At 61.2% G+C, this 11683-nt stretch overlaps 1 protein-coding gene across 7 annotated transcripts in view; it reads right to left on the bottom strand.

The window, feature by feature from the left end:
• Positions 1-108: 108 nt before the first annotated feature.
• Positions 109-11683, bottom strand: part of KIFC3 (kinesin family member C3) — a 37783-nt gene continuing 26208 nt past the window's right edge. For 4 of the 7 annotated variants that reach the window (XM_082712107.1, XM_082712109.1, XM_082712111.1 and 1 more), the window contains 14 exons: positions 11402-11641; positions 10701-10874; positions 9970-10117; positions 9755-9885; positions 8373-8484; positions 6883-7064; positions 5815-5919; positions 3985-4115; positions 3319-3442; positions 3003-3132; positions 2681-2910; positions 2327-2461; positions 1629-1737; positions 109-830 (listed from right to left, as the gene is read on the bottom strand). In XM_082712107.1, coding sequence (XP_082568233.1) covers positions 805-830; positions 1629-1737; positions 2327-2461; positions 2681-2910; positions 3003-3132; positions 3319-3442; positions 3985-4115; positions 5815-5919; positions 6883-7064; positions 8373-8484; positions 9755-9885; positions 9970-10117; positions 10701-10874; positions 11402-11641 — 1977 coding nt within the window. In that variant the 3' untranslated portion in view covers positions 109-804. Of the gene's footprint in view, positions 831-1021; positions 1051-1628; positions 1738-2326; positions 2462-2680; positions 2911-3002; positions 3133-3318; positions 3443-3984; positions 4116-5814; positions 5920-6882; positions 7065-8372; positions 8485-9754; positions 9886-9969; positions 10118-10700; positions 10875-11401; positions 11642-11683 lie in introns of all 7 variants that reach the window. The other 3 variants (XM_082712108.1, XM_082712110.1, XM_082712113.1) reach the window with 1 other exon arrangement.

Raw genomic sequence — 11683 nt, 5'->3', positions numbered from 1 at the left:
GGGGGGCCAGGGATGTGGGGGATCAGCCAGCAGAGGGGGAGCCCAAGGCAAGGGCTCATCCCTGGGGTCTGACCAGGGGCTCATGAGACCAACTCCGGCAGACTAAACTTGTGCAAAAAGGTTTTTATTTTAATAAGTAAAAATGGCTAAGCTTCCAAAAGTTCTTAAATAGAATTTCAGAGGGGGAAGAAAATGTCAAGAGGCCAGTGAGCAAGGAGAGAGCCTGATAACAGGCAGAGGAGGGGAGCAGCAGGATCCCTTGCCCCTGGCCTCCCGCCAGCCATAAATACAGCCCAGCCCTCAGCAGGGAGGGCCACGCTCCTATGTACACCTAGGAACACTATATACAATCCAGCACAGGGGCCCGCCTCGGAGGGGAGTGGGGCCGGGGCTGCCCCCGGGTGCCCACCAACTGCCCAGATCCCACGGGCCCTTTGCTTTCCAGGGGCTCCTCCACCCACCCCTTAGAGCAGGGCCTGGCAGGCGCAGGACAGCCCGACCAGGCCAGGCAAGAGGCCCACCCTCCCACCTACTCCTGCCCTCCTGACAAGAGCTCCCCGAGGGCCCGGGCCTGCCAGGCGGAGTGGGCCACCCCTGCCCTTCCAGCCCATGCCTTTTGCACCCACAGCCACGTGCTAAGAGACACCATTTCCTTCTGAACATGTTTTCTCCTCTCTGAGTGGATGCGAGACAGAAGGGCTACCTCCACTCCGGCCTCCACCCCGGGCTCCCGGTGCTACAGCAGGAGCAGGCCGGCCAGGCCGCAGGTCCCAGTCCCCGGGGCTGGCAGGGGGAACACGTCCATCACACAGGCACCGGCCTGGACTTCCCTGCAGAATGGGGGGAGAGGGTCATTAGCCTGGGCGTATGTGGACACAAGGGAGCCAGGCAGAAGCACACAGACAGCAGCCAGCAGCGGGACAGGCCCAGCCCTGAGCAGCCCTCTCCCCGGCACAGCCCTGCACCCCAAGGTGGCCAGGCAGGCGGGTGGGCAGGCCCGGGCCGCTGGCCCCACACTCACCTGGAGACTCTGCAGCCCCAGCCGTCAGGCTGAAATCAAAGCAACAGGTGTCTCACTGGTGGGCTTGCCTGGGGCCGGTACTCCCCAGGACCCTGAGGCTCCTGCCTCCTTAGACCCAGGCCTTGCCAGGTCCCTCTGTGAGAGGGGCCATGCAGGGGGCTGGGGCTCTGGATTCCAGGCCTGGGGTGGGCTCACTCCTTACCTGAGACCTGGGTGGGCCCTGCCACCACCCACCTCCCCCGCCCCCCGCCCTCCAGGAGCCAGGCCCAAGGCAGGGGTGCCCGGCCTGCCCTGAAAGAAGTAGGCTTGAGCACAGCCTCAGAACTCTGTTCTGGGCTTTGAGCTTGGAGCCCCAAGGGCTGGGTTTCTCCTTACATGCCCGCACCCAAGGGGCCTTTCATGTCCCATCTGTAAAATGGGCCTAATGCTTCCTGCCCTGACTCCTTCCCAGGGCCAGAAAAGGTTGTAAAACAGGTTCTGCAGGAGTTCTATAAACTTGCAAACAAAAAGTCCATTCAGTCCAGTCAGGGCAGTCCAGTGCTACCTGGAGGGAGGTTCACCTCTCCCCACCCCACCACACACACTTGCCCACTCCCCAGAGGCTCACCCAAGGGCTGCAGCTTCCTCCGGATCGAGCCGGGGCGGCTGGTGGTCCCAGAACCGGGGGCGGAGTGCGCTCGTGCTGAAGGCTGTGGGGTCTGGCAAGCCGGTTCCCACTGTGGGTGGCAGGGGTGAGCAGGTGGGTGGGGGCCATGCTGCCCTGGCTCCACACCTCCACCGGGTGCCCCCCCACCCTCAGTTCCCCCCAGCCTCCTGAAGCTATGCTCCTCTGCAAAAATGGGCACGATAAGGAGAGCCCCAGAATGACCTGAGCCCATGTTTGTAAGGAAGAGGGTGAGTTACTCCCAGCCACCCCGCAGCCAGTGGAGGGCGTCCACAGCTCGTTCTGTGGCCCAGAAGAGTTAGACTGAAGAGCCTCCTGGCACGTGGGTGGCTCAGTTGGTTAAGTGTCTGCCTTCAGCTCAGGTCACAGTCTCAGGGTCCTGGGATCAAGCCCAGAGACAGGCTCCCTGCTCAGCAAGGAGTTGCTTCTCCCTCTCCTTTCCCCCCCTTTTCCAAGCTCGCTCTTGCTTTTGCTCTCTCAAATAAATCTTTAAAATAAATAGAGGCTCCTGGGTTCAGGTGTTGGCTCCACATCCCCACACTTCTGGCATCTTCCTCTCGGCTGTCCCCGATCCCAGACCCTCCTTCCTGCCCCTGACCTGGACTTGACAGCCCAAGAAGCGTCTGTGGCGGTCACCATACCTCCAGATGCTCCTGGCTGGACCAGGACCCGAGCTCTGCCCTGCGGGACCCAGGGCCCAACTCCACAGAGCGCACCCTCTCAGCAAACTTGAGGGAGTACAGTGTCTCGCTGGTGTTCTTCTCCACGGGGGACACCTAGGGGACACCAGAGCTCGTTCCCCACCCAGGCCAGTGGGCCTCCCCCTCAGAACTGGAAGGGGCAGTGTGTGCACGGACTTCAGAGCTACTGTGGACAAAGGTCCCTTCCCTGCCCTGCCTGGGGCACCTGGGCCCCAGGGGAACGGAGTCCCCAGTTTTGCTGGCCAAGCCCCACACCCTGATGGCCCGCCCTCCCAGCCCACCTGAGAACCTTACCTGCACCACCATGAGCGTCTTGCTGTCCCCACTGAGCGAGTCCTGCAGCAGGTAGGTAAGCTTGGAGTTGCGGAAGGGCACGTGGCCCTGGCGAGAGCGCAGGGCGGCAATGACATCCCCCAGGGCTGACAGCGACTTGTTGATGTGCTGCGCCTCCCGCAGCCGGCTGCCCTCGGCCCCGGACTTGCCCACGCGCTCCGAGCCGGCCAGGTCCACCAGGTTCAGCTTCCCTGCAGAGAGGGCCCCGGGCAGGTCAAGGCCGCCCCGCGCGGAGCAGGTGTCAGGGGTCCTGTGACGCGGCCCCCCCGCGGCCCTCACTCACCCGTGGTGCGGAGGCCAGTGCTGCAGTCCACCCCGCGCACCGTCACGATGAGCAGAGCGTGCGAGCGGGAGCTGTGCTCGTTCAGGTTGGTGAACTCCGTCGTGCGGTTTGTGTGGCCAAACTCAAACACCTGGCAGGGAGCAGGGCGGGCTCTGGAATCACCTCATCCCCGAGGACCCCTGGGAGGGATGTCCCCAGCCCTGGGGACCGGCAGAGACTGCATCGAAACCCACATGTCCTGCTCCAGCTCGGCTCGGCCTGTGGGCAGGGGGCTCCCCAGCACTTCCCCGCCTCGCAGGCCTCCCCAAACATGCACCTTGTTGATGTCGTCCACGCTCTGCACCTGGAACTCCGTCAGCCCCGGCACGTACAGCTGCCCACTGCCGTCTGGGCACAGCCGGATCTCCAGTTTCTCCTGAGGCTCCTGCCCCAGCAGGTCCCTGCAGGGACAGTCTAGACGGTCACTCCCTCCTCCACATCTGCCTCAGCTTGAACCGCACCCTGCTATCCACCCCCCACACCTGGAATGTTCTCCCACCACATCGCACCATCAGGAAGCCTTCCTTAACTATTGGGCCAAGCCCCGCTCTCCTCTAGCTCCTTCCCTGCACGCAGTCCGCTGAGGGGCAGAGATTGAATGTTCCCCAAAAGTCTTGTGGTGCTACTCCCGCCCTGACAGTGAGCTGAGCTCTTGTGGGTAGGGCCCCCCAAATCCCTACTCTCATTTCTCCCCACCTCGTGTAGCCTACAGAGAGAACAGGTGGACTTGGGGGGGAAAGGAGCATCCAGGTCTGGTCTGGGTGGCCCAGGTAGACTCGGAGTGAGCCCTCCTCCCTGCCGCCTGCCCTGCTGGGACCACTGCACCCCTGGGCTGAAGTAGGACATGGAGCCCCGACTCCAGTCTTCATCCTGCATGACCCCACATGGCCCCGAGGACCAGGGAGCCACCCTGAAGGCCCACGCCCCGCGCAGGGCCTCCCACCTGAGGACCTCGTTGTAGATCTCGGCCGCGCTGACCGTAATGGTGTACTCCCAGTCGGAAGCCTTCTCCTGCACCTCTGAGAAGAGCAGCTGCAGGGCCCGCTGGTTGATGCCTGGGTTGTCAGGGGTCCCCTGGAGGCAGAAGCAAGGCCCCCGTGAGCCAGGCCTCTCCTGGCCACAAGGGGTGGGCCATGCAGATGCTTGTGTGGGTCTGTGGCCCCCTCCCCCATGGGCGACCACTCACAGGCCAGCCGCCCAGCCCAAAGCTTCCACCTACCCATTGGTCTGCCCCCCAAACACCCTCCCCTAGCTGTAAGCAACGTCACCCTCTTGGGCCTCAGTTTCCCCCCACCTTCCCATGGTACTGCCCTGCCAGGACTAGCCTGAGACTTAGAGCAGAGGACTGGGTGAAGCACTTCTGGTACACAAGGGCTGCTGAGTGCCAGGTGCTCCTGGGTGGGTTGGGGGGGCCCTGGGAGGGGACACTGGGAACCTGTGATGTCCCTGCCACCGCCCAGAAGGGGGCTCATGTCAGGGAGGCCATGGGCTCTGTGGGTGGTGGAAGAGAGGCACAGGCAGAGCCACAAATGCCTTGGGACCGGATGGGCTGGCCAGCCCTTCTAGAAGGAAATCTGGAGTCCTCACCTGAGCTCTTGCCTCCCCTTATGTCGCACCTGCCACCCCCTTCCCCTTCTGTGGCTTGGCCTCCTTGTCAGGCCTCATCCCCCCAGCATGTTCCGGCCTTGTGGCCTCAGCCCTGCTGATCCCAGTGCCTGGAATGCTTTTCCCCACAGACCCCCGTGGGGGGCTCCAATGTCACCTCTGCAGGCAGATGGCTTCATCTTCCCTCCAAAGGCCTGAGCCCTCCCTCACTTGCTGATTCCTCATCCTGGGCTTTAGGTTTCCTCTCCAGGTCCTGACAGGACACAGCCTGATTTGCTGTGGGCACTGCTGTCTCCCCAACTGGCGGGCTGGCTCCGGGGAGCAGATACTCTGTGGTCACAGCTATGCCCAGCCCCCAGAGCAGTGCCCAATGTACATGGGCCTTGGGATGTGTTGCTGGAGGACAGATGCTCCTGAGGGGTCACCCCAACTCTGAGCACTCAAGACAGAGTTAGGAGTCCATGCAGACCCCCTTCCCCCGCCCACTCACCACCTTGCTTGGACTGCACCCCACTACCCAGTCTCATCAGTCCCAGAACTAGGGCAAAAGCAGGGACCAGACTGGGAAGAAAGCCCACATGGCAGCCTCCCTGAAAGGAGCCTGTCGAGACACTGGGACACCTGTCCTCACTCCTTCCCAGAGAACCCCACAGCGCCCCCTTGAGAGCCGGGGAAATGCTAATAAACCAAAGACATCCCCAGGAACCACCTTCCACTTTTACCTAGAGTTGAGATCTTTCCTGCTCTCAATGCTTCCCTCTCCCGCCACTCAGCCTGGGGGGGTTGGCCGTGGGGAGCTCGGCCGAGCGAGCAGAGACTGCCCTCATTCATCCTAACAGTCCCAGGCCCAGCGCTGCATGGCTGCCCTCTCAGTGCATGGCGCCGAAATGAAAGCCCAACTCCAGAGACACACAGGTGGTCTGGCCTCGAGTCTAACGTCAGATGGAGAGCTCCCTGATGCCAGATTGCTGACAGAGCGCCAGTCCCGCCCCATACCCACCAGGACCGTCTCGGGTCCTCCTGGGCAAGATGCCCTCTCTCCAGGCCTTGGGGCCTAACACAGACAACTAGCAGCTCTGCTCTTGGGCCACCGGAAACCTGAAGGCACGAGGGCAGCAAGGGTTGGTCCTCACTGGCCAAACCCCTGCCCCCTGCAGCGGGTACCCACCTCCATCGTGTACGTCTTGCCGGCACCCGTCTGGCCATAGGCGAAGATGCAGACATTGAAGCCATCGATGCAGGAGGTGATCAGGGCTTGCACCTCCTGGAACACCTGGGGAGGGGATGTGGGATGAGATGGCGAGCCCCACCCTCCAAGAGCCCCCCAGCAGCTCCCCAGATGGCCCTCTCCCTCAGCAGTAATACAGCACATCTTGTGACCTGCAAGCGGCTCACTGTGGAAGAATTTATGACTGAACAGGCCCCTTACAACAGACCTCAGTGGGAAATCGGGTTGTCAAGACTGAAGGGAAGACAGAGCAGTGCCTCCTGCCAGCCTGCGCCTGAGGAAGGGCTGCCGGGCCTCCAGCTTCTCCCACACTAAAGGAGAGCTCAGCAAAATGAAGGCGGAGGCCGGCATGCGCCTGGAGCCTGATGCAGCCTGTCTGTCTGCCCGCAGAGGACGGGGCAAAGGTGATGCCAAGCACAGGGACAGGAGGGTACAAGCAGGACAGGTCTGGCCGGTCAGCCCTGGCAGAGAGGAGAGAAGAACGCTGCTGAGACCACGTGGCTCTTAGGGGCTGAGGGCTCCACGGGGCAGCTGCGGAGTCCTAGAAATACCTATGGGACGGATCCCGGTGCTCCGGGCTGTAAAAGCAACAACTGCCAGGGTCAGGTGGGTGGCTGGGGCTGTGAGTGTAGGAGGGGCTAAGTAGGTGGGCATGAGCACGTGGATGGCAGGGGATCCGGGGTGGGCGGGGCCCTATGGGTGGGCATGGGCACGTGGGTGGGAGGGGCCTCCGAGTGGGCGGGGCTGTAAGGGTGGGATGAACCCCCGAGGTGCCATAGGCTGTCCTTGAATCTCCTTTCAGCAGAGGCTTCTCAGCCTTATCTTCCCACTGTCTTCTCACCTCCAGTGGAAGAAGCGAGGCATCCCAGCACCCCAGGCTTCTCCATCCTGTCTCTCCCACTCTTAGATTTCTTTCTGTCCATGCCCCCTTCATCTCTCTCTGTGTGCTCCCCCCACCCCACAACCCCGCACTGTTCTCTGTCCGCTTCCCCACAGGGCCACACTCACATCCTGCTGTGATGCCCGCGGGGAGAAGACCTTGTCCAGCTCGAAGGATACAGGCTTTCCTTTGTGCAGCAGGTGGATGATGGAGTCGTCGTCAGCATCGAAGGTCACAGCATTGGTCGCATCAGGTCCTTCCCCATCCTCTTTGGTGACTGGCCGGACACGAGCAATCACCCGGATGTTCCCTGAATTGTGTGGGGGAGGAGAGAAAGGTACATAGAGTCAAGACCAGACTGCCTCCTCACTGGGATCCTTTGGTGTCCTAGCCTTCTGAGCAAGGCCACCCGCAATGCTCTACTGTCAGTCACTCACACCACCATGAATTCATGCATCAGTACACTTTCTTCCTGGGCAAACAGGCTGAGAGTGGGAGCCTCACGCTGGGGACAGGGAGGAAAGGTCAATTGTGGGGCTCAGGCACTGTACCCAGTCCAGGTGGGATACCAAATGGACACTATCTCTGGACTTCAGTTTTCTCTATTCCATGAGGGGTATGGGTGCCAGTAAGCCAAGGGACTTGTTCTGTCATTCTAAAAGGACTTTGTGGATGCCCGAACAGGGCTTGGGAACCAGATGGGCAAAAAGAACCAGACAGCAGGTGGACAAGCAGCACACGGAATGAGGACAGGCAACAAGGCAGCTCTGGGGGGTCCTGGGGACACAGACTGTGCCATCTTCTTGCTTCAAGCCCTTCCGCCAGATCTCAGTGCTCCCGGAAAGAACAACAAACTCCCCATGACAGCCAGCACGTCCCCACCTTCCCCTTCACCTGTACACTCCAACCCATTATCCAGGCCTCAGCCACGGCTTTGCCTCCTCCAGGAAGCCCAGCAACACCCCCGACTGTCAGACACAGAGGGGCTCTTAGAGCCCCTCCCCCGCCCCAGTAACAGAGGGCAGTGTTGGGGTCCTCTGGGTGCTTACAGATCACCGTCTGCTCCCCCAGCCGCCGTGAGCCCTGTGAGGGCATCAACAGCATCTGTGGGCCCACAGCCACGTCTCAGTGTCTGGAACAGCACCCCCCCACCCCTGGCCCTTTGTGCTGTGAACAAGCACAGGCTCCTCTGGGCCCAGGGTCAGAACAAACGGCCTTCCAGCCACCCACCACCCAGGGCTTCTGCACCCCTCCCCCCCCCCCCCCCCCCCGCTGTTCTCTCCTCCCTGCCTCCGGGCCTGGGGGCACCTGCCACAGGCACTGGGGGGAGGGCTTCAGAGCTGGACGCTGGTCGGATCCAAGTCTAGATCCAGGGTGAGCCACTCAGTAGCCATGCGGGTCTGAGCCAGTTCCCTGACCTCTCTGGGCCCGGGTTCCCTCATCTACAGAAAGTGGGAGGTACAGGAGCCCCCAGTGACGGGGAACAGGCTCCAGTGGGTGGGGCTGGGCGGGGGGCGGGGGCAGGCCAGCATCAGCTCCAAGCCAGGCAGGACCCCTGTGCAGGGCGCCCCCAGCCTCCTCCCCTGCCCCCCCGCCCCACTCCCACCCCAGCAGTTACCTTTCAGCCGCACCAGCTCGTTGTGGCATTTCTTCCGCAGCTGCAGCTCCCGCCGGTACTTGCGCAGGAGCTCCTGGTTGTTGCTGTTGACCTCCTCGATGGCCTGGCCGATCTGGAGAGGGGGCACACACAGCACTCTAGGGGGCTGGATCCACCAACCGGGCCTGTCCCCTGGCCTGTCCCCCCTCCTGCCCCAAGCTGAGTGCTTGAGGTGCGCTGTCACCTGTCAACTCCTTCCAACAGCCTCTGCTCGGAGGTGTAGCTGCCCCCACTGTTTTAGAGAGGAACAAAGTGAGCCTCAAAGAGACTAAGCCGAGGGCTCAAGGTCGCCCTGCTAACAAAGCAAACAGCCAGGACTCTGCCCTCACTCCCCACCACCAGCACCTGGCTGTAATAATACGACCCAACTGGAGCCAGATTCCAGCTCTATCCCTGAGCAGCTGGGGGACCCAAGACAACCAGCTGGGTCATCACGTCTCATTTTTCTCATCTGTAAAATGGAAATAACACCATCTAATCTGTGGATCTGTAGCACCTGGGCAGTAACAATCTCCAAGTCACACTTCAGAGGGGAAAGAAGCAAAATGCAGACCACGCATGCAATGTTCCCCTCTGTTGGGTAAAAGGGGAGTGTGTCCTCAGGGTTTCGGGGCTCAGATCCTGACGGGCATCTGCCTCTGGGGAGTGCAGGCCAGGGCAGCAGAGAGGGGCCCTTCCTCTTCAGCTGGTGACCTTCTGCACAGTTTGAACTTTCTACCATGTCCATATGTTATTGACATAATTTTCCTACAGAAAAAGAACTATTTTCTATTCCCAAAATACATCAGTCTCTCTACCCTGCAGGGCCATGGTACAGATTCAAGGAGCTGACAGCTATGAAAGGCTTGGCACGTAGGAGGCACTCAAAGACATTGGCTATTCTCATGCTGTATGAGAACAGCTTAAGAAAATTAAAACAAACCGACATGAAAATATACGTAGCATGTTTGAGATACAAGGATATATGCTACATGCTTGGTTTAAAGAGTCCTAAGAAGCACGAGCACCTGGGTGGCTCAGTTGGTTAAGAGTCTGACTCTTGATTTCGGCTCAGGTCATGATCTCAGGGTTGTGAGATCGAGCCCCATGTTGGGCTTTGCTCTGGGTATGGAGCCTGCTTAAGATTCTCCCTCTCCCCCTCCTCTCCCCCACTATAAAATATAAAAAATAAAGAGTCATAAGACAAATACCAAAATGCGTGCTCCTGACCAGTCTGTCAGTCCCCGTGAGTGGGGGAGGAGAGCTGTTGCCTGAGGGGGGCGTTGCTGCATTTTGGAATGGAGGACTGGGCTTGGGGCCTCTCTGAGCCTCCTCCCCACCCCTCAGGCACACACTGCACTCACCTCCGCCTTGACGCTCTTGAGGGCCTCCTGCAGGAGCAGGGGGAAGCCCCGCACCTGCCGCTTGAGCCCATTGTAGTCGCTGGTGAGGGTCCTCAGTGCTGGCTGCAGCGTCAGCAGGTTGGTCCGGACACCTTAGGGGACATGAGAGGTGCAAGGTGGACAGGCTGAGGGGCTGTGGGAAGGGGGGCGGGGCAGGGCCTGGCCGGCCGGCTCACCTGCCAGGTTCTCGTGCACAGCCTTCATCTCCACCTGGGCTCTGGCGAAGGCCTCCTCGATGGCCCGGTTTTTGTCTTCCTCCAAGGACTGCATCTCCTCCAGCATCTGCCCGTGTGCCCGCTCCAGCTCGGACTCATACATGGCGATCTGACAGCCCAGGCCAGAAGCTCAGAGTGGGGCTCGGGAGGGAGAGGGATGGGTGCCCAAAAGAAGCCCCACGCCTTACCCCACATGCACGTGGGCGTACAGTGCCCCCCACACGTCCACACACACACACACAGGAGAGGGGCAGATGGCCATCTCGCTCTCCAAAAGACTCCATGCAGCTCTTTCCTTCATTAGCCCTAACACCTGCCTGGGTCGCCACAGGCCCCAGGAGTGCGGGTGGAGCATATGTTATAATGGTGACCAGGCCTCCCTTTCCCAGAATGTGTGTGTGGCGAGGTGGGGTGGGGGGCGGCTTTGTGAGGACACTCTTGGGATTATGTCCCTGAGCGACCCCTGGAGGTGGGTTCCATGAGGGCATCATTCTACAGATCAGGAAACCGAGACACAGACAAAACTTGGCCTTGGTCACACAGGCAGCCAGCAGAGGAGGAACCAGAACCCAGGTCTGTGGGCCTCCCGAGGGCTGACCCACTGCACTATACTGACGGCCCACCCCTGGCTTTCCAGCTGGGTGGGCCCCCGCTCTCCTCCAGCCCCAAGCACCCTCCAGCAGCCTGTGCACCTGCGCCCGGAGCTGCGCGGTCAGCTGGTGTGAGCTCTGCAGCTGCTGCTCCATCTCCTTCAGCACCTGCCTCTGCATGGCCACCTGCTCCTGAAGGTGCTGGTTCCGGGCCTGGGACTCGCTGAGGGCCTGCTTGGTCTTGGATGACTCCACCTCTACGGTCCTGATGACGTACTGAGAGGGAAGGAAGGGACAGGCACGTGGAAGTGTGAGGGTCCCTTGGCCTCCCTTGGTGGGGGGGGGGGCTGAGATGCAGCTGACTTTGAGAGGGGACCCTCAGGGACATCCCACCCAGAGCACCCAGGAAAAAAACTAGAGGAGCTTCAAGGTCCTGGCTTTCCAGGATGCTGCAGGGCCTCCGGGAATCCTCTCACTTCGGGAAGCCCACCAAGAGCCTGCCTGTGGCCCCAGACTGGGTACGGAGCAGACAAGGGCAGAATCTTACGATGCCCATACCCATGCCTGGCAGGTGCGGGCACGTCAAGCCTCAGGGGCCAGATGCCTACTACATGCCCCGGACAGCAAGAAGGGGGAGGAGAGGGAGCAAGACAGAGCACAGATCTGGACTGATTCCTCCAATCACTCACCCCTACTCATTCACCAAGACAAGGTGCGGGAGAGTCCTAAGAGTCATGATCTGCCCTGGGCACCAGGGGCCAAGAGAGCAAGGGCCCCACATGTGGCCCCAGCCAGAGACTCACCTTGATGGGCGGCGACTGGGCCCGCAGGCTGGCGATGGTCTCGTGGCTGTCTCGCAGGCGCCGGCTCAGCCGCTCCTCCTCCTGCGCCTTCTCAGCCAGGCAGTCCTTGAGCCGCAGCTCCACCTCGGCCAGCCGGTCGGTCTTTTGCTGCACCTCCAGGTTCAGCTCGGACAGCATGCCCTTGTTCTCGGCCACCTCCAGCTGGAGTTGCGACAGCTTGTCCCGGAGCTGGGCACTCTCCTGCAGGCAGGCGGTCGGGAGCGGAGGCCGGGACAAGTGTGC

Source organism: Mustela nivalis, assembly GCF_964662115.1.
Source record: "Mustela nivalis genome assembly, chromosome: 18".
In the NCBI taxonomy this organism is placed as follows: Eukaryota; Metazoa; Chordata; class Mammalia; order Carnivora; family Mustelidae; genus Mustela; species Mustela nivalis.
Note: the sequence above shows the minus strand (reverse complement) of the source record. Positions and strands in the feature narration are given on the sequence as shown.